Source organism: Cariama cristata, unplaced genomic scaffold (genome assembly GCF_000690535.1).
Source record: "Cariama cristata isolate BGI_N322 unplaced genomic scaffold, ASM69053v1 scaffold37003, whole genome shotgun sequence".
Classification (NCBI taxonomy): domain Eukaryota; kingdom Metazoa; phylum Chordata; class Aves; order Cariamiformes; family Cariamidae; genus Cariama; species Cariama cristata.
The window spans coordinates 18,417-41,004 of NW_009610868.1; the positions used below are offsets into that span (position 1 = coordinate 18,417).

The 22,588-nt window shown below is 38.8% G+C and overlaps 1 protein-coding gene across 1 annotated transcript; it reads left to right on the top strand.

The window, feature by feature from the left end:
- Window positions 1–6,734: 6,734 nt before the first annotated feature.
- Window positions 6,735–22,013, top strand: HMG20A (high mobility group 20A). The gene is given in 9 exon segments (XM_009698019.1): window positions 6,735–6,823; window positions 8,945–9,030; window positions 9,033–9,085; window positions 10,480–10,695; window positions 13,715–13,847; window positions 14,226–14,257; window positions 19,359–19,434; window positions 20,994–21,209; window positions 21,868–22,013. Coding segments are annotated over 9 exon segments (1,038 nt in total). The 3' UTR covers window positions 22,005–22,013.
- Window positions 22,014–22,588: the final 575 nt, after the last annotated feature.

Here is a 22,588-nt window from a genome sequence, read left to right on the forward strand (position 1 = left end):
AAGTAAAATCTGATTTTTGCACTCAAGGTTGTTGGATAATATGCTTCTGCTCCTGCTGCTGTCAAGAGAGAATCTGAACTTCCTCTGACAGCTCCAAAAGCATTGTGGTTTTAATTGGAGATGTACTTGCTTCAGTTTTCTTTCTGGTATTCTGGCTACATGTGGACAGAGGAAGTGATGATCCTATGAATTTTTCTCCCAGTAAATCATCTGAGTTTAAATTATTTACATTCTGAAGTGCTTGGATTCTGATGCTTAGATAAGGATTACTGTGGTTCTTCGGTGACGTAGCAGAAGATTATTTTTTTTTTATCTGTTATCCTCTGAATGGTAAGGTTCGGAGCTATTTGTTCTGGCAAAGAAGGATGAGAGACTTCAGGAATGGGAAGTGTGGGAGAAAAATCCTCCACTCAGCAGTACCGTTTCTAAAACTAGAACTGGCAATGAGGTAATTGGAACTCCTGCAGTGTTTTATAATCAGGTTGCAAGTTGGATTTCTGATGTTGACTTCATGTTTAAATATGCATAACTGTAATAAATGTATGTTTAACCTTACCTTTTAGTTGGATGGCTAAATAGTTCAGTAATTCTTGATTATTTTATTTTTTTGGCTTAAGATCATCTGATATGATGTAGTCATTGAAAAGGCAGCATTGCTAAGGACTCTTTTCACCCTTCTTTTCCAGTGATCAGGGCCATCTTAAGACTCCCTGTGGCCTTGGGATGAGTAAGAAGTCAGTCTGCATTTGACAGTGACTTGTGGCATGACCAGACCTGTGCAGACACTGTAGAGTCCAGCCTCATTTCACATATGTTGTGAATCACTTCACACAAGCAAAGCAAGTTACATTTTGTGGAAGCAATGAATGTTTTGGATAGTGTACAGTAATTGCTTTGGTTTGGGTCTGGAAGAGGCTGTTTCTTTATCGGGGGGGAGCAATGAGACAGCAGTGCACACTGCTAGAGAAGCATGTCTGCTTGTAGCTTGCATTGTTGTAACAGTCTGGCCAGGAACGTGTTCTACTCTGACTGTAGTCATCTCCTTTGAAAAATAAGAATGCAGGTGTGCTACACTGAGGGGATTTGCTAGATAAAATTGTTCGATTGTGTTTTTTAAATGGCATCTTTGCTGTTTGAGTAAAATGATCTGATTCTTTCAAGAAAAAGTTGACTGTGACAAATTTTACGCTTCATTTTTTGCATGCATAAAAGACTCTTAAAAACTTGGGCTTTATATTATGCATCACCCATCTGTTTAGGTCTGCTGGCCTATAATATCATCGTTAACAATGCAGCCATAGTAATGATGTTAGGGAAAAGTCAGTCATTCTGTCTAGCCCCTATCATGGATTTGTTCTAACCCTGATTTTACAATTACCTTCTCTTAACTTTTCCTTTCTACTGTACAGATATGACTAGAAATTAGATCATACGGCAGCTTTCAGTCTACCCAAAATACAACTGGGCTACTTCCATCTTTCCTACTAGAATAATGTTACAATTACATAGCATGGCCTATAAAAGTTAACGTGAGAAGAAATTAACAAAGTTTAGTTTATTTAAACTTCTGGTTTTGAAAGGCACTTGATGACCTACTGTTTGGTTCTTCCCTATGTATTGATGTGTGTAGTAGCACTTAGATCTTCATGCTGTGTAAGTTCTTATTTCATTTCCCAAGTAATACTGTCAAACTGTGTTGGTACAATCTGTAGTATTAAGTATGACCTCTCATTGCGTGCAACTGAAGTGTCCAGCTGGAAAATTTAAACTACAGAGTAGTGTTGTAGATTTTCTGCACCATGAAGCCTTTGTTTTCCCTGAGAGATGAGTGGAGGGGAAGAAAAAGGTAAATTAAGCCAAATTTTTGATGGTTTAAGATAATCTAGAATCTTCTGTAGGCTCATAAAGAGATTTAACTAATGCTAGTACACGTGACTAACAGATCTTTGGAAACCTTATCAATGTTTAAACATTGAGAGCATGGAAAGATAGGAGACTTGTTCTTCGCTGGTGTTTTTCTTGGTCTCATCTTGGATTTTTGCACACATAATGCTGCTTTGTTCTCTGAATCTCAAGCTTGCACTCTTCCTCCTTGATCCCTGTACTTGCTTTTTTGCTTTTGTTTTCTTATTCTTTTTAAATATTCGTTGATAGTGCACCCCAAACCAGACATCCAAAATCTCTTCCAGCCTCTGTAGGTCAGGTTGTTACTGCTGTTCCACAACTGACCACTGTTATGCTGGATGTAGGAAATACAAGAGAAAAAAAACAAAAACAAAACAACTAAATCTCACATTCCTGTGGAGTCTGCACTTGGGAGTAAAATCAGTGCACAGGAGAACCTGCAATGTTTGGAACCAAGATAAGGTCAGAAAAATGTATTGCTGACTGTATCTGCTTATCCATAGTAGAGTAGGAGGTATATGTCTGCTGCTGGCATTCTGAGAACAATGTTTCTGGTTGAGCAGTGTTGTGCTTGAAAGGGAAACAGAATCTCTATGGAAACTTCAAGTGGTGGTAAGATTGAGCCTTACAGTTTTGGTTTGGCTGTAGCCTTTGCTCCACCCTGCAAAGGTTGTAAAGGAAATATGATTGAGTACATGCCAGATCTTCCAGAACTGATCTATTCCCCAAATAAATCATGGTTCTTCAAGCACTTTATCAAATGCTGCTGTTAATAAATAAATCAGCCTTTCTGTATTCCTGCTTAGCTGGTCGCTTCCTTGAGCCAATGCAACTAGTAGTGTAGCAGTACAGTGAACTCAGAGCTGCTCCGGTTTGAGTTAGTTTTATTTGGAGGTGATGCTTACTTGAATTGTAGTGCTTGTAAAGGCTTAGATTTTAATGTCAATTTCAGTTTTATTTTTGCATTTGGGTAGAAAGTTAAAAAATGATAATAGGATATATGCATTAGCTGTTAAGGAACTAAGTGTACATTGTTGCTTGTGCCTTGAGTTTAGTCAAATGTGTCTCATTAGGCACTTCAGCCAGAGTTTAAATTGACAAAGCTGCACAGATATTCAGAACAAATCTAGATGGGACTTGCCAGCTGTCCTTTTCAAGTCCTGTGGATTCTGTAAAGGCTCAAGTTTGAGAAACAGCAATTCCCTTCCTTCCCCATTACTGTTCTTTTCCTCAGGTTTTTGGTTTGCCCATTTTGTTACATCCCTGAAATGAATATGTAGCTCTGCAGTGGGGTTGAAACCAGTGGATAGCAGCTTTGGAGCAAAGGCATGGGGCAGTTATCCATGAGAAACGTGACTGAAAGGCTTGTGTAGGTTCCCATCTGTTCTCAGTGAGCTTTTGGGGAACTGTCTTCTTGCTTTCTGGAATAGATCAGAAGCCATTGTAAACTCACTGATGTTGAATTTTCTTTTGGGCATGGCTCAGTGTCACCTGAGAGAGTTAATATTTAAAGCATATGGGTTAAATTAAAAAAAAAAAGTTAAAAAAAAAGGAGTGTGTGTGTTCTCCCTGCTTCCTGTGTTTGTGTTCTGTTTATATGTTGTTAAGGTTGGTGTCCGGCTGCCTCCCCACAGTTTGAAAGCAAGCTTAGACTCTGCTGCAGTTGACTAGGTCCAGATGTGAACAGACATATCAGGACCTGGTGAGAAGGTCACAGTGGCCATGAGGGACAGAAGCACTTGGTAATGGTATGTTCAGGTGCAGAGGATATGTATTCTTTTAAGGCATGTGTGGGAGTGCTAAGTGCCAGTAGATTGATGTGGTGAGGCTGAGCAGAGGTCCTTGACCCCAAGAAGGCTGCTGGAAGTGCCTGGACAACAAAGAAAACTATTTTATGTTTTCAGACATGCTAAAGCTTTTTTTTATATATCTATATAGATAGATATATAAAAAAATCTATATAGATACCTATATCTATATAGATAGATATATAAAAATAAAAATAGATTTGCATGGTTTTAGTGTAATTGATTAAGATTCCTTTTTTTGGAAAATATTAATTTAGGACTTTTGACTGAAAAAATGAAAGGATTGTGTAACATAAAGTAAAACTTCATTACTCTCTTACTTGACAACTGCATGAAGCAATTTGTTGTATATTTAGTAGAGGTGCTTAAATATCTGTCTGGTCATCTGTGAAGAGCTCATTCTTCAAATCAGTTGAATTTTCAGATTTTCTTGTAATACATAAAGCCCCAGCCTTGATGTTGATTCTTTTCTATGTGTGAGGAAGTATTGTTTGTGCTTCCTTCTTTAAGAATTAAAATAGTATATGTTCCACCAGAGTATCTCACCACTTTTCCTAAAAGCATTGTATTTGAGCTTTCTTTCTTTTTATGTCAGAGATGCTAGTATTTGAAAGAAAGCATAGTGTAGAGTTCCGGTTCACAGAACTGCAGATGTTGCTTGGAAGGGACATCTGGAGGTCATCTTAGTCCAGCCTCCCACTCAAAGCAGGACTATTGCCAACACTAGCTTAAGTCGGTTACAGCTTTCTGTAACCGAGCTGTTAAAATCTGAAGGATAGACTCCACTGCCACCTCTCTAGTAACCTGTTCAAGTGTTGCACTGCCTTCCTGGTATCCAATCAGAATATGTAAAGCCAATGTAGCTACTGAGGGTTTGGGCCTGTTGTCTCTGCTACTTTGATCAGGTAGCTTTAGGCACCTATTAGATTTGCCCGTAGCTGCCTCTGCCAGGCTGAGCAAGCCCAGTTTCTTCAACATCCCTGCTCTGGGCCCCTGACTATCTTGGCAGTGCTTTGCTGGACAGTCTCCAGCTTTGCCACATGTCTGTTGAGGCCAAGACCCTAAAACTGTACCCAGTTCATGGTTTATAATGGTAGAACAGGAATTAGATTTCTTTATTCCTGGTTGAATCTTTCCTATACATGAGTAAAGGATGTTTCTCTGCTAGAGGTCAGTGTCTGTACCACCTAGAAGGACTCTGCTTAGCTTTAATTATTTTCTAGATAGGGAATCAGAATGATGGGATTCTTAAGGATGATCTAAGGATCTCAACAGTTGGAAAAGCAGAAGAGAAAAGGGTGAATGTCATCTGAAAAATGAGAGAAGGTAACTACTTTCTCATACTTCCTTTCTGTACATGAAGGATAGTTGTCTTTGGAAAATTAAATCAACTTCATGGTGCAAATTAGCTGGACACAGTGCCTGTTTCATGGAGACATTCAACTGATCTACTGGAGCATTAACTGAACATTTGCTTAACTGAACATATTGGAGACTAACCAGAGATTCATTTATCAACTAACATCTGTAGTAGCTTATAAAGGTGTAGAGCTGTTGCTAAAGGGAGTAGATATTCTTATGTTTTCAAAGGGAGGCATGAAATGAATAGAGCAGAGCTTGCAATCTCAAAATGGAATGTCAGATGTGTGATTACACTCTTGGTTCCTGAGAATAGCCTTTTGAGTCCTTTGACCAATTTGAACCAGCTATATCTGTGGAATAGATGTATCTCACATCCAAAGTCATTTGAGTAGGAGCGCAGTGTTCACCTGTTTGAGTGGCCTGCTGTATTCATTGGTTTGTTAGCACAAGTTTTGCGCCATAGCAGATGTAGTACTTGTGATAGGGATCTGCAAGTGATACAAGATGCAAGAAACGGTGTCGTTACCTCTGTTTGTAGAAGACCTTTACCTGTGGAACTAGGGTGGAGTGTGGGAAAATACATACAATATTAAAAACATGGAGCAGGATTTTGTGTCTGGGATCACTTTGATTTCAATGCTGAGTGGAAAGCATACCAGTCCAGGAGAAAGCAGCACAAGCTTGTAACTCATATCAGTCCCTCCAAGCTTAAAGCCCAAGTATACTAGCTGGGAGGGATAGCAATACTCAAGTTGAATATCTGCTAGCTCATTAAAGTTGACTTCTAAACTGAAGGAACAGGCTGTTAACTAGTATTGCCTTTTAAAATGGGCTGAAACTGCAACTCATAGAGTGAGTTTGTTAAGGCTTTTTGTTGTGGGATTTATTTTTTTTTGCCTACAATACAACAGTCCTGTATTTTAGTAAGAAAGGGGTTGAATAAATTTAATTATTCTTTGGATTTCTTATCTCACATCAAATTCCTATGGCAAGCTACAAGGATACAAAAGAAACTAATTCTAACTTGGGAACAGTTTGTATTGAATGAGTAATATGTTGTGCCTTAAACTGCTTGCTTCTGTAACTGTTCTGTGGGAGTTGAAGCTTAAAATAATCTAGCGAACATTGCTGTGTTCTCTTACTTAGCAATAACACTCCACTATGTGCATAGATATATTGTGAAAATGGGGACAAGGAATTATCAAATGCAATCTTAATTTGAAACTTCAGGGGGGACTTAGTTTCAGTTTTCTTTTGGGATCAACACAGAAACCTCTGTGGTGAAGGTGCATAGTAGAGGATGAACAGGAAGGTGGATTGGAAGAGTGGGAACTACGTACCAGCGTGCTAAGTGCGATGAATGAAAATTTCTCTCAAGGGATAAAATAGAGTGCTACAACGTGATTTCCAACAACAATGTGGCATTGGCACATGGCTCAGTTAAGAGGGAAACTCTGAATTGAAGCATCATTTATGATATTTCTTCTCTGACCTTAAGCACAGCTGCCTATATGGTCTGTCCTGAGGCCAACCAGCTATGACTAACCAATTGGTTTATGGGGTAAAAACATCTGTGGTATGTTGTGATGTTTAAACTGAAGTGCTGCTGAAGGGAAACAATAAGATAATTAACTTAACCTTTTTTTTTTTAAGAGAGGTATGGAGAACTTGGTGGCTGGCTCCAACCTTCCTCCGCTTTTTGCAGATGAAGATGGGTCTAAGGAAGGTAGTGAAATTACAGTAACTGGGTAAGCAAGTACTTCTTTTTAACCTTCAGCTGATAGATACTATCTCTGGACTTGCTAGGGAACCTGTTTCAGTGGGAAGAAGGCATTCTAAGTAATTAAAAAAACCCAAAGAAATAAACCCAACAAAAATAAATTCCACAGCACTCCTTTGCCCTTGATTGAACATCACAGGACTCTGTCCAGGAGAAACCAGGACTCTTCTGAACTGATGGAAATGATCGCAAACTTTTCTTTAACAGTTCTTATCTTTAAAAGTTTGCTTTGCTAGGATTTTAGTCTTTAAGATGGATTTAGACAGCACGATGGGGGCAGAGAGGGAGGGTGTATCTGCTGGCTACAGTGGTCCCTGCTAAATAAGTTATTTCTATTAAAGATAGGCTATTCATCACTGATCTCTAAAAATCACTGAGAAGCTGATGTCTTTCATTTTTGTCAGACTGACTCTGCTTTTACCGACTGAAACAATGGCCTTTTTTAAAAATCACAATGACAAAAGAAGTTGTCTTTTATGAATACATGGGATTCTTGCTGTGCTTTGATACTTGAAGTTTCTTTGCTTGGTGCTTTACAAAACAGAAGTAAAATTCAGACTTTGCAGGCAGGTAAAGCCCTGTAAAAATGAGTGTGGACATACTTCAAGCAGGTCTGAATTTGGGTTTACATATCTGGGACTTCAAACTTACTGGTGCCAAATGAGGTACATGTTCAAATTAGGTTTGTGTTTAAGAGGGGTTAATGTGTTGAATGAACTTTCATCAGCTTTCACTGCAAATGACTACATCACATTGAAGTTTTTTTTGTATGTGTAGTTTAGAAAGTTTTGCTGTTAGGGGGTAACAGATAGAAAAGCTGAAATGTTCTTCAAACTGTAACAGTGATTCTAAGAAACTGTATTGTTCCATTTTCTTTTTGACAAATACCAAATGTAATTAACTTACAGGGGTGTGTACACTTTGTTCCATTTCTCCCTCTCTAATTATTAGTAATATGAACTCAATCTGATATTTGAAAGTCAGGCATGGATCTCTCCAGCCCTTGTGTCTTTACCAGTAATGTTACTGCAATTGCTGACTATAGTGAGTAATAAGAATTTGCTGTTCTCTCTTGTTTAAAGATAAATTTTCCTGTAGGCATTCGATTAACAGTTCTGTTAATATATCTCAATTTTCTATAGCTGAGTTCTACATTAACAGGAACAATTCTTCTGAATATTTAAAATCTGGCATGCATGTAAGCAGTTGTAGATTTGAGTAAATGAACAAAGTAGACTTGAAGCATACCCTGCTGTTCACAGTAATCTTCATGAATGTAACTGGGCAAGGCCAAGTAATCTTTAGCCTGTCTCAAGAAGGGATTAGAATCTGAGATGAGTCCTGAAATCTTGTATTAATTTGCCCACTGAGCACAGTGGTGACAATAACTGTGGGGTTGTTGCCCCAAAATATGTGCTCATCTCTGTATACCTACCTTCAGAAGTATTTCTGCTTGCTTGCATTTTTTTTTGGCCTCCAGACAGCTTGCCCTTTCTTGGAGTAAGGTTGATTGATGCAGCTCTTGCGCAAAATTAAACAGTGGCCATTCAGGAGCCTGGTGGGAGCTACTCATGTTTGTGCTTTAAATACCCACATGTATCAGCAGCAGATTATGTTGAACGAAGTTCAATCTAAAATCATACGCAACCACAAACCTTTAAGTGTATTTGTGGAGAAATATATTATATGCATCCAGAAAGGTGTATATTGGTTGAAGGTGAAACCATTCATTTCAAATTCCTTACAGAGTTTTTGAAGAAGCATAGAATCATACTTACTGATTTATGAGCCAAACATTTACTTGCTTGACAGTTGTTTGTATAATCAAAAGCTTCACTAAAAATGAAACAAAGTAACACTTTAAAATCACTGTCTTTGAAAGTCCATAGTACCTATGGTAGTTATAGCAGTTACTTGGATGGAACAGCCAGTTCTTCAAAAATGACTCTTTAAAATCTTTTTTTTCTTGCTAGTGTAAGAACTGAATATATTTGCAACATTTTTGCATGTTTTAGAAGATTAGAAAGGAAGTGATTTAGCAATATGATGATTAAATTTTTTTTCTTTTGCTATTATGTGTTTTTTTCAGATTAGCTCATCCTGAGAGTTCATTCAGTGGTGGAACTTCACAGTCTGTGAATAACCCAGATTTGGTGGAGGATTTGTCACAGGTTCAGCAAATGAGTCCTCTAATACTGCTGAAAACACTGAGCAGAAGCCTGAGGAGGAGGTGAGATGAAGTAATAGTGAATTCTCAATGAAGCAGAAGCATGGAGTTTTGCCATTATAGTTTCTTCCCTACTCAGATTTTGTTTTTTTTGATAGGATCACAAATTTTCATCCATTTGGCATTTTCATCTTTTGAATCTCTCTAGTTTTGTCCTGTGTTGCACAACTGCACATAGATAGCTAAGGAAGGCTGTCAGTCATAGTGTACAGAGAACAGCATGCATGTCTGTAGCTCAGCTAGCAGGGTCCACAGGCTGGTACTGCATTCAGTCTTTTTCTGAGGACTGAATGTTCAACTGCCACAACTTATTTTATCTCTTGTGAGTCAGGAAATTTGAGACCATTGCGCTCTTCTGGGAGTAACTGATGTCTTTGAAAGCATTATGCTTACTACTTGAGACTGTACCTTGTGTACTGTCCCACACTGATTTTTTGGTGTCTAAATCCTGAAGGAGCTGAAGTTTGACGAGAGTGTGGTTTTGGTTTTTTTTGACAGGTGCATTTGTTATTCCTCCTTGTAGTTTGCCTTTAGCTGTAAGAGCCTTGTTTAATTAAGGAAGTAGTAAAATTCCAGAATGGAAACTAAAACTAACATGATGACAGGAACATTTTGATCTGGGGAGAGATTAGAAATACTGAAATAGTTGTATGTACATAGCAAAGAAAATAGTGTTGTCCAGAAATTGCTATAGTAGTAACATGAAGTCAAAAGGATGAGTGGCAATTATGTTATTCCTGTGAGCTCACAGTGTGCCACGGGCAAATCTTACAATTTTCCCTCCTTTGGAGTTTATTCATTTCTCTATTGGAGGTGATTAGTGTGTGGGGGGGAAAGCCTGTAGAATAAATTAGTAGAAAAGCCTATATACTGTCCTTTCACCCACATTTGCGGCATGTAATGCATGGAGGCGAAAGATTCGGAAGGGGCAAAATAACTAATTAACAATTGTTAACTAATACACAAAGTCCCTCCAAACATGATACTGAGGCAAGTGAGTGGGGGAGAGGGTATGTGAGGGTGAGAATAATTTAAAACAAACGAACAACTAACCCACCCTCCCCAAATATATATCTGCAGTTGCATTAGCTAGGGTGATAATTTCATGGATTATCAGTCCTCATGGTTTTACAATCAGAAGTTGATGCAAATGTTATTTTATTGTCTCTGTGGACCAGGAGGTACTGCAAACTTCTTTTCACAATAAGACTTCTTTGGCTTTGCTTAGAGAAAAGTCAGGATTGCTCTAGAGTAAGGTTTGAAACTTACATCCGTGGAGAGGATGTATTGCAGCAACATACTTCTGATGTAAACATTTGAGATGTGAATATTTATTCCTTCCAGAGGTGGTAATTTTCTTCCTTCAATCTGAATTTTCTTCCATTTTCATTTTGCAGCAGCAAAGAACTAAACGAGGAGGCTGGGCCAAAGGGAGAAAGAGGAAGAAACCCCTTAGGGACACCAATGCCCCCAAATCCCCCCTCACAGGGTATGTGCGATTCATGAATGAGCGTAGGGAGCAACTTCGAGCGAAGAGGCCTGAAGTCCCTTTCCCAGAGATCACCAGGATGCTGGGCAATGAATGGAGTAAACTGCCTCCTGAGGAGAAACGGGTACCATTAAACTCCCTTTTCCTTGTTGGATTATGATTGCTGTTAAATAAGAATATTGTTGTTTAGTGATGAAGTTAACATAGGCTTTTGATTAAAGTTGTGTTTAGGAATATATTTCAAAATAAGGGGCACAGGTCCTCCAGAGTTCAAATAATGAACCCTGGTAGGGTCGGAGCAGCTCATCCAGGTGTGACTTGAGGAGAACTGTATCATCTAGATAGTGCAATAATATATTCAGAACAGGGGGTATTGCTGTAGTGAGACATCCCATGGTTTGTGATTCATCTGGATGTAATTGTGTTGTACCTAACTCAGATACAACTGAGACATACCAGTTTCCAAGGCCAAAGCCATTGGAAGGATGGGGTAGGCATTTATTTACTGTGGCTGAGGAGAGCTTGGCAGGATTTCAGAGCTGCTTGAAGGATTTTGCAGTTGTGTTTATTTTACAAACTTATCAATGTATATAAACATTTGGTGTCTTAGAGTAAGACAGACCTGAAAGGACAGGTTACTGAAGGAGGTGGTTAAACATGATCAAACTTTTAGACAATGTCTTAAAGTATTGCTAGCCCTAGAAAGAAAGTTGAGATCTGTATGATGGACAGGACAGTGAGAGTTGCTATTCTAGTTTCTACACACTTTACCTGAGGAAAAGAGTTTCTTCCACCTTTCAGTCAGAATGTGATGTCTTCTGATTTGGACTACTGTGACCTTCAGCACTGTCTGATATGTGAATGAAGACCAAGGCAATATTGGGTTTGGTTCTCTAACTCCTGGAGCGGACCTTGTTATTGCTAGTGGGTGTCTTACCATCCACACCTGATTACCAATTGGAGATTACAGCAAAGCAGTGGTTAAATCACAGTGCAACTTGATGCTATCGTATGAATTTGTCAGGACATTTAAGCTTTTGCAAATACTGTAAGGACAAAATAATACTTAAAAGTTTTTATGATGGCTGGATGAAAAATGGGCTGATGCAAAAAACAAGAGTTCCTTTTGCTTTTTACTAAGCTTGTAGAACAAGTTATACAGAGATATTATAAAATAGTGCATAGGCATAGCGTTTTAACCATAATGGGAAAAGTATGTCAAGGCAAAGCAGTTGATTTGGTAACACATCTGTAGTGAGGATGATGTTGCTGTCTGCTGGGAGACTGAGGGGAAATTCTGCTCCTCTACTCCCTTCCCTTAACATATTCTTATCGTGTCTGAGACAGATATTTTTTTTTTTTTAACCTGGGAAAAAGGAGATTGAGTTCATATCTCTCTTCTATGTGCTGCTTTTTAAATCTCCAGGGAATCTGTCCCTTTTTGAGTAAAGCTGTGAGGTTCTAACCTATAGCGGGAAAGACTGCTGAGCACTTCCTTCCCTTCAGTTTCTCCTGCCCTTTTTTATTGAGGAAGTGAAGGCCGCTGCTGCTTCAGAACCCACATCTGTAATAGAACAGGCCAAAATTCATGTTGAAGCTGAGTAAGCTTGGTTTTGGTTAGCTAACAGCTATGAAGTCGTTCTCCTGAAGCAAGAAGTGGAGTCATAGTATAGTACTGCTGTGTGGGTTAGCGTCCCATAATCCAGGGGAAAAGCATGTCTGACAGTCTACTTCTGTGGCTAATCTCCAGCAGTTAGAAAATGAGCTGTCTGCTATAAAAGTTGAAGGGAAAGCCTCTCGTTGCCCCTGTTCCAGCCCTATAGTCTTGCTACTTCCATTTACATTTGGTGAGCATTAAGAACAGGTCAGTTGAGGTGACTGGACTGACCAAATAGCGAGTCTCCCCCAGAAAAAGACTGTTAGTATAGTCATAAAGCAAACACTTGCTATTCCCCTGTATGGGGAAATATCTAATGAGATGTGTAGATCAAAGCTAGAAAACCTAGGACATCTGCTTACAGGTAGTGCAGCAGAACTAATTCTTACTGATTCAAAACAATCCATCCAAAACACAAGTTAAGGAGGAAAAACTTGTGTTGTTTTTTAACTCAGTTGCTGCACTCTTTCAGCAGCACATTGCTGGAGATGGAAAAGAATTATTAATGTCTTATGGAAGAATACAATGTCCAAAAGCAATGCAAACTCAGCATCACAATATTTACACCCCGATCTGGAATTTAAGTGTCCACAGCAGGGTCAAAACTATGTTGCAAATGCATCAAATTTATAACTGATACATGTATTGTGGTGATGACTTAATGAAGGCATACCAGGTGTCTAAGGTTCACTGATTTAGCACTTCCATTGAATGTTAAACTCACTAGGGGGGAAGGGAATTGGGAAGACTGTTTTTTTTCTTGAAAGGATCCCATTAGTAAGTGTTGTGACCACTCCTTAAATGTTTTTCAGTTCACCAGTTCCCCTAAAGCATTCTCCAGTTAAGCTCATTCCATTATGCAGATGTGTGACATATCTTCAGACTAGAAAAAAAATGATTTCTTTTAACCTAAATGCAGATAGCCTATATTGATATAACCTAGGCTCTTTTGTCCTTATGCTACACTTTTCCAATAGCCATGATGTTTTGTTCGCCTCTCAGATGGGTGAAGTGTGTGGTTGTAGAATGGTAGTGCTTTTTGTCTGTGGGGCATGAGAACAAGAGTGTATTGGAACCCCACTGTTACAGATCTGAACATACTAAAAGTATGATCTGTTAAGGCGTTCTTGTTTGGCAGCATTTAATCCCAGCCACAGAAAGGCAATTCCTAAGTATTTGGTCTATAACATGTCAGTAATATTCAGTTGAGTAGCTTAGTAGCAGGTTACTTCTAGGTCTAAAAAAAAGTTAACAGAATAGTGATTTGAATTAGGAAAAAAAACCCAACAAAACAGGACACCAGAATAAAGTGATTTTATCCAGAAGTTGTGTGGTTTTGCATCTCACATACATTCTCATTGTTTCTTCACTCCTTTCCTGTTTGCATAGGTGAAATGGATCAGCACTTCATCTGACAAGTTGTTTTTCTTCCCTTCTTCCTGAAGGGGAGGAAACTCCCTGAAACTCTTGGACTTTTTTGTTTCAGCGATACCTTGATGAAGCAGATAGAGATAAGGAGCGTTATATGCGGGAGCTGGAGCAGTATCAGAAGACTGAAGCCTACAAAGTCTTTAGCAGGAAAGCACAGGACAGACAAAAAGGCAAATCACATAGACAAGGTATTGAATGGGACAAAAATATATGCCTAGCTAGAACAACAGAAGGTTCCTGCCTAGTCATGTAGCCTGACACTCGTTTAAAGCCTTTGATTTAAAGACTTGTTAAAAAGTGAATGTGTTCTATGGCATTTGCATCAGCTGTGTGTAAAATGATGAGATTTATGTAAATTTAACTGTATCTAGGTTGTATTGGAGGATGTGCATTAAAAGCATCAAAGTTAGACGCAGCTTCTATGTGACTTATTAGGAAAGCTGCACAAGTTTTCTATCTATAACTGTTGTGTAATTATGGTTGTGTAACTGCTTTAATTCTTTAGTTCTTGTTTTCTCAAATCTTGTGTATTTTGGAAGATTTCTTGTTTGTTTTTTCTTTTTCAGATGGAGCAAGACAGCCAGCCCATGATCATGAGGTAAACCTCTTCATCCTACCCTTACATCAGTGGGTAGATTTTCAGTTGACAAAAGTTTCTAGTGAACTCAATAAAAACCAGTACATGCTAGTTGAAGACCCTAGTCAGAGGTTTAGAGTATGAATTCTTCCTCTTGCTATGTGGTTTTTGATCAAGAGTTAGAAACAACTGAGTACTCTTTATGCTTACATTAGTATAATGAAAACTAAATGTAGTAAGTCTTGGACAGGTACAAATGACCTAAGATAAAGTGGGAGTCAAGGGTACACTTAAAACAAATCTGTTTTGTAATGTTAAATAAAACAATGGATGCAAGTCAGTGTAATTGAGCCTTTAAGTATCTGGTGTGTAAGAGGTTCGACTTGAAAAATCTTTACTTTGAAATTTTTGAAGCAGAGTATTTTAATGGTTATTTGGTAAGTAAACATTGAGGTAAAATTTACAAATAGCTTGAGACCTAAATAAACCTTCCAAGTTAGCACCTTTAGGTTGCTGTTTTGAGGTACTGATTTTCTTCAGCAATATGAATGCTTCTGGCTTCCTTGAGAAGAAAATGGGTAAAGTAACCAAAACATTGGGAGATCTCTGGCTTAAACCTCCTGCTCACCCCTGCATATGTAAACATTGGAAAAGAGTAATGATGTCTGGAGATAAGACACCTATGCTTTAATTGATGAGACATATCACAAATCTTGTGCATCCTGGCTGACTATGGTATCTCTCCCCTTGAAATGCTGAAACTTTCTCCAGTTGTATTACCTAGGGCCACAGAGATTCTTTCATGGTTACCAATAAATTGCAATTGCAAATTGCAAACAAAAAGCAATGAAAAATCTTGTTTGTACACAGCCTCTTCACTTGTAAGCAATAGGCCTTTCTGAAATATCTGTTTTTCTTTGCGAAGTTTTTTGCCTCAGGAAAGCAATCAAGTAGCTTTTTAATGTGTTCATTACAATAGTGACAAGGCTGTGCGCTGCTGAGAGGCAACTACTGGTCTTGTCTACTTTAAGGAAAATAAGTTTCACTTCCAGGAAAATGTTTTGGTAGCATGTTTTTGCTATGCTTTTTTATTGACTCTTAAAGGAAGTACTTGCAGTAAGAGTAATCTTTAGAAGTACATGGTCCCCAGGTTTTCTGATTCTATAGTCACTGAATTTAAGTTTATCTTTAATTGTATAAAAACAGATTACTGAACGCTTCAAGTTCTAGGTTGACTGTGACATTTACATAACCTTTAAATTATACAAGTGGGAAACCACAAATTCAGAGTCTTACCTCTCATCCTTTTAACTCAAGCTGTCATTGCTGAAATCTCATGTCATAAATACAGTTGAAAAGGAGTTCTCCATACCCTGTGGGGCTCTTAAGCTTCATCAGGTAGCTATTACCTAGTTGAGCTAGCAATATGTTAGGCAGGCATCCCCTTCTGAAAGCCTGTGCCTTTGAGTGCTTAGCATTTTTCACCTTTATATTATAAAATTCCACATGCTTGTCACGTGATATGCTTTCACATCTTTTCTGCAAGGGAGTCAAGTAGTATAATCCTGCACAGGCAGGGAACAAGCAGAAAAGATTTAGATTGCTATTGGAACTTATATACTCCAGTTGTTACTAGAAGCGAGACGAAAGCTTTTTGTTGTCTTGCTGCTTTCTCTTATCCACATTGACTACTATTATTGTGTTTGTGGTTAGTAGGTATGATTCAATTAAATTATTTCTTGAGAGAACGTAAGGTGAAAGAAACCTTTTCTTCTCCCTTCGTTCCACGTAGATGTTTATGAGTTAGTTTCTATGAATCAGTGTTGAACTGATTTTAAATATTGTATGTAGAGATGACCTCCAAAAAGTGTTGCAGTGAACAATTCAAATGCTAATTATAATAAAAAATAACAAAAGGATGAGGCTTGGGAAGGTGAGAGGAAACTTCTAATAGGCAGATATAGCCATGAAAAACATGGAGACACTGTCTGAGTGAGTTCATCTGTGGACATGAAATAGAACATTTTTCTTCCTCCAAATCCTAATTTCATAAATGCGACATATAGCAATATACACTAGAACTGTTAATTGTTGTCAGCGTTGAACAAACCATTGTTAATTGTTCTCCATTGTTCTGGTATTGCTGCTTTCCTCAAGCTGTTTGATTCGGAGTAGGTCTAGCTTCATGCAGTCAGTTACCCAACATCTTACTGGCAAGATTTCAAAGGTTTATGCACACATCAGGGAGATGAGGCATTGCCTAGTAGTATCTACAGCCTTTGAAGAGAGGGAAATGGCTGCCGTAGCATGAGCACTAAAGAAGAAAACAGTCTACTCTGAAAACATTTTTTTTAAAGTAGTATATTTATTATATCTGTTCCTTACATTGTCTGCACCTGACCATACAAGGAAGGATGAGCTTAAACCACCACCCCAAAATCTCAGCTTTATCTTTACTGTACTTCACCATGTCTGTAAGATCTTCAAGTCTGATTTGTTCTGGAACCTCCAAAGATCAACCTCAGTTTTAATAACCAGATAAGAATGGTATTATTTGTTGGCACTCTGGAAGCCTCTCAGTCTTATTTAAGGCAAATGATAGAAACAATAATTCTGGTTCTCTTTTGATTTGAGGGATGACAAAATGATATACAACCTGAACAGACTGGGCATTTTCAATAGGAGGTAATCAAAACCTTAGGATTTTAATCTTTAGTGAACCTCAGAGTGGCTAAAGTACTTCAGAATTCTCAAGAGGATCTTTTACATGCTGGGTAATGTATTCTGTAATAGAAGAGTGATGATGGTTTTCATTATCGCTCTGCTTTTTAGTAGAACTTCTTGGTTGCCTTTCAGAAGCTGAACAGTTTCATCTAATCGCTTTAGTATTTTTCTAGTTTTACCTGGAGAACCTGTATCATAGGGCTGCAAACAGCATACCTCTCCTTTCACAGTACCCTCTCTTCCACTGTCTATTCTTTAAGAGGCAGCGATGATCCAAGCCAGTGCCTTTTTCCACACAGGTAGCGATAGTAAGCGTGAATTAGAACATCTAAGACTAATGTCCTGTAAGTGTTTTAACCAAGGTTCATAACTGCCAACATTTCTTAGTGCACATTAATGTTGAGATCCTAGATTTTGGGGTGAAATTAACTCCTAGCCATCGAGGAAGTGTTCAGAAAAAATGAATGCATTATGCGCACTTCTGTACATGACTTCTCATTTCTGAATACATACTCTTGTGACTTTTTTCCTATAGTAGCAAGTATCAAAACTTCGGTGAAGAGCACGCATGATCATGAACATGAACCCCCAGTGCCACTCTACTGTGTGTCTCAGAGCTGGGAAGGTTTACTCCTCCTCCCTCTAGTCCCACCTGTTTCTAATACATCTTCAGTTGTTTCAGGTCAAGTGAGCCTTGAGTTCTCACTCAGCTCCTAGGTCTCTCAGAGCTTCCCATCTGTAATTCTACCAGACAATAGAACTCAGCTTGTCTTTTACTTTAAAAACAATCAATTGACAGTCTCCTCAGGTAAAGACAGAGTATCTGAAGTTCCATCTAGTTTTGTGTATCTTGGTTGATTGCCAAATGGCATTCAGCTCACCCCATCTAGCCCCTTTTTGTGGCAGACACCAGTATGATACTCTGAACTCAGTGTCAGAATTCCCTTATCAGCTGTTAAACATATAGGTTTTCTGCTGGGCACCAAATTATGTTTGACACTACATAATTTTGGAGGATGAGTTTGTGGTACGTGATCAGCCATGGTATTTGAGAAGTTTGAAAAGCTTTTGTTCTCCACAGTCGTTCTTTCATGCTTAACTTTTGTTTCTATATTAAGTAACAGGTTGATTGTAGTTGCTGCAGTTAATCAAACCAAATTTGCATTGGCTTTGTCAATAGCAATGCAGGCTTTAAAGCAAGCATTAATTCCTGTTGATTTTGACATGGAGAAATGGTGACTGAAAGATATTATGGTAGTGTTTTTTCCTTGAGTTAAATTAAGTTTTTTATTTTTTAACTAAGTTATAGAGCATTTCCTGATTTAAAAGGTTTTTTTAAAAGAAAGCCTATTATATTTGCAAACCATAAATTGGCATCAAATCTTCTGCACCTGAAATGCTCTCTTAGATTTTAATAACTTCAAGTTCACATAGTTTAATTCACCAACTTTATCATAAATTAGGTGAAGGGATCTGAAAGTTCATAGGAAACCTTTGACTACAGGCTTTATCTTAAGATAACAAACTTCTCTTGTGTCTTAAAGTGAAAAAATTTTGCAGTGTTTGGTTTTACGGTACGCAGGAGACAACAGTAGTCCAGTTCCTTGAAGCCCTTACATTAATGCATGCATGCCATAGCCAGGCTGAATGACTGCTTTCTAACAGCAAAATATGTCTATACATATTCACCTTTATCCTTCCAAGATACTACATATGATGTAAGCAGGTTTTCCCCATAGACTCTTACAAATTGTATTTATACACTTTCAATAGTGGCAGCATCCATCTGAATGTTAACAAAAAAAGATACAGCTTGCTTGAAGGACTGTGCAGCTCCCAGCTCTTTTGAAGCCAAAATGCACATCTCTTCCAGTTTGGAACAGACATATGGAATTGGTATACTGTGGAAAAGTCACTTATTTTTTCTTTAGCTGTTCTTCCTGACTGTTTTCGTTTTTGCTTTGGTAGTGAAAGACAAAGAATCATGAAACTTACTGTGCATTTTACTTTATTTCCTGTTTGTTGATATTCCTGTATAGACTCTTTCAGAATGTGTCTGTTGGTTGATGGTGGAATGCTTTTCAGTGGAAAACATAAATGAATTCAGATAGTTTTAAAATGGAATTATTCTGATGTGTAATGTCATTCGGATGAAAGGATGTATTTTAGTATTTCATATTTCTTGATAATGGTGTTTGGCCTTTACTAAATGTATATATTAAAAAGCTGAAACCTACCATTTGGCCTTTCTTGGTAGGAGCTGGAAGTATCTTCCATTCAGCTCTTTATCTGCCTCAGTTTTTGGTCTCCCTTCTCTTTCTATTTTCTTGGTCAAAACAATTTCATGAATTCCTGAAAACAAACAGTATTTAGCTGTGTGTTACTCTTTCTTTTGTAGAAAGAAGCGGATACAAAGGAGAGATCTGTTTTTGATATTCCAATCTTCACAGAAGAGTTTCTGAATCATAGTAAAGGTACGTTAAAATTTTGCAGGGCCCCCTGTTTGTTTTTCTGAAGTTTTTGGCAGATGCTGTCCAGCTGAAGAGTCCTTGTACTCTCCCATCTTAACTCAAGTGATGACTTAGGTATAGTTGATCAGTGTTTCTGATATTACCTTACTTCTGTATGAACACAGTGGCTGCAACAGCAGTTTTTCCTGTCTTTGTCTTCCAAAACTATCCTTTTTTCTAATGTTTAAGCTCCACTTGCTGTTTTTCCAGCCAGTCCAATCTGGATTTGCTCTTCTGTAGAATTAAGAAATACCTAAGATGTACGATGATGATAATTGAGCCTAGAAAGCAGTATTATGTTAACAAGAACCTCAGCATGACCTGGCAATGCGCGCTCGCAGCCCAGAAAGCCAACCCTATCCTGGGCTGCATCACAAGAACTGTGACCAGCAGGTCGAGGGAGGGGATTCTCCCCCTCTACTCCCCTCTGGTGAGACCCCTGCCCCCCTGCAGTACTGCCTTCAGCTCTGGGGCCCCCAACACAAGGAGGACATGGACCTGTTGGAGCAAGTCCAGAGGAGGCCACGAAGATGACCAGAGGGCTGGAGCACCTCTCTTCTGAGGACAGGCTGAGAGAGCTGGGGTGGTTCAACCTGGAGAAGAGAAGGCTCCGGGGAGACCTCAGAGCAGCCAGGACCTAAAGGGGCCTACAGGAAGGCTGGGGAGGGACTTGTTACAAGGGCAGGTAGTGATAGGACAAGGGGCAATGGCTTTAAACTGGATGAGGGAAGATTTAGATGAGATATCAGGAAGAAATTCTTCATGGTGAGGGTGGTGAGACACTGACACAGATTGCTCAGAGAAGCTGTGGCTGCCCCATCCCTGGAAGTGTTCAAGGCCAGGTTGGATGGGGCTTTGAGCAACCTGGTCTGGTGGAAGGTGTCCCTGCCCATGGCAGTGGGGCTGGAACTAGATGATCTTTAAGGTCCCTTCCAACCAAACCATTCTATGATTTCATGGTTTTTTTGTTCTCTTTTTGTTCCTCCCCCCCTGCCCCGCAGATATGTGGAAGATTCCACTGATATATTTTCTGTTACTCTACTTGGTTTTCATAGCTGCATGTCCCAAGAGTTTAGGATTTTTTTTGCCAGATTTCCTGCAAACTTTTTTGACTGAACAGACTTCAGAGTCAGATACTTATCCTGATGATCAATAGAAAAGTTTTTTTTGTAACTGGTATCTTTCTGTAGGCCTCTTACCACTGCTGCTAAGCTATATCGTACTAAATGCATTTGAAATCACTCTTGCAGTCTTCCTTCCTAATCAGTTCCCCCATTCACTTCCATTCTGATGCTTTGAATGTCTTCTAATTTGTCTATCTCTCTAGAAATTAAGTCTATTTAAATACTACTGTAGGCACTGTCGGCACTCCATGATATGATGCTTTTTCATCTGTAAACCAAAACTACATCATTTGTAATCATCAGTTGAGCACTCTAGAACATTCTGCATCATTGCCTACCAATCACAGATAGGGTTTTTTATAGTTTTTTGACTACATGGGAATGGGTTGATATTCACAGCACGTGAAGCTGAGCTGCGACAGCTGCGTAAATCCAACATGGAGTTTGAGGAGAGGAATGCTGCTCTGCAGAAACATGTTGAGAGTATGCGTACTGCGGTGGAGAAATTGGAGGTGGATGTGATACAAGAGCGGAGCCGCAACACAGTGCTGCAACAGCATCTAGAGACCTTACGCCAAGCACTCACGACCAGCTTTGCTGGAGTCCCGCTACCAGGTAAGACTTTTTTTCCTTATGACTGATGTGTTAAATTTAACTTCTAACATTTATATGATGATGGGAATTTACAACATGTGGCTTGTTGTTGTAGTTCTCTGGTCTTGGCTGTTTCTGAGCTTTTGTTGTGTTAGATAATAAAATCTTAAAATGCAAGCAGTGGAAGGTTTAGTGACAGTGTTTTATTTCAGAATGGCATTTTTTTTCTTATCTTACTACTTTTGCCCTTCACAATAAAGTGGGGCATATATTCAGTCTTTGCTCTCCTTCACTGGTTTTGTGAAAATATTACTAAGTAGAAAAGACAGGACCTGCAAGTTCCTCGATTAAAAAAAAGGCTGCATATGTATTGTCAGGTGCCAGGGAATCCACTTAGATACTACGAATGCCCAGCTGAAAGAGTTTGTTATAATCAGCTATGAGACCCAAATCAAAGAAAACCATGCTCCATTAGTCCTGATATCCTTGGAAGTACTCACTTAGTGGAGTCAAGAAGACATTGTTTTACAGAATCTGTCACAAGAGGTGGTGCATGGCAAAATCACCTCCTATAGTAGTTTGCATGTTGGCACAGATTGCCCTTAGCATAGTCTTAACTTTGTGGAATTGCTGTGGTCATCTAAACATTCTGTGGCTCATTTCACTATGTTAACTATAGGTAGTGGGGAAACACCCACGATGGAAACCATTGATTCCTACATGAATAGGCTGCACAGTATTATTATGGCTAACCCCCAGGAGAACGAGAACCTCATAGCCACAGTCCGAGATGTGGTAAACAGACTTGAACGCTAGTGACTGGGTAAGTGTTCGCTCTTAGGCTGCTTTTCTTTGGCATCTACTCTGTACCTCTGGCACTTGTTCTGACACTGATTCTTGTGCTCATCACCATGTTGTTCAATCAAAAAGTTTTCTTCCTCAAAGCCACAGGCGCAGGTTGATTTAATGAAAGTCAAATGGGGTTGAAAATATCCAACAGCATTAAAGGGTTCTGAAATTCCCCTTAGCTCCAAGATCTTTTGTATGAAGACATAAATAGCTGTTTGTCCTATATTCATTGTATTTGTGTAAGGCGAATAAGAATACTGATAGAATGGTGTAAAAAAAAAAGAAACTTCTTTTGAAATAAATCTGAAAATTTTTGCATTAATTGTAGAATCTGACAGTCACAGAGAAATTTTTTGTCTCAAGAGGTTACAGGTGAACTCAACTCTGTTATAAGCTGAAAATACCCTACAGCTACCTGCTGTGTAGCACCTATAGTCATGTTCTTCTGGTTATGAAGGTTTACATGTTAATGAAGCACTGATGTGTGGCACAGGCTGTACGCAGCATTTGCTGAGACTCTAATGATCATGTTGCTTATGCATTGATTATTA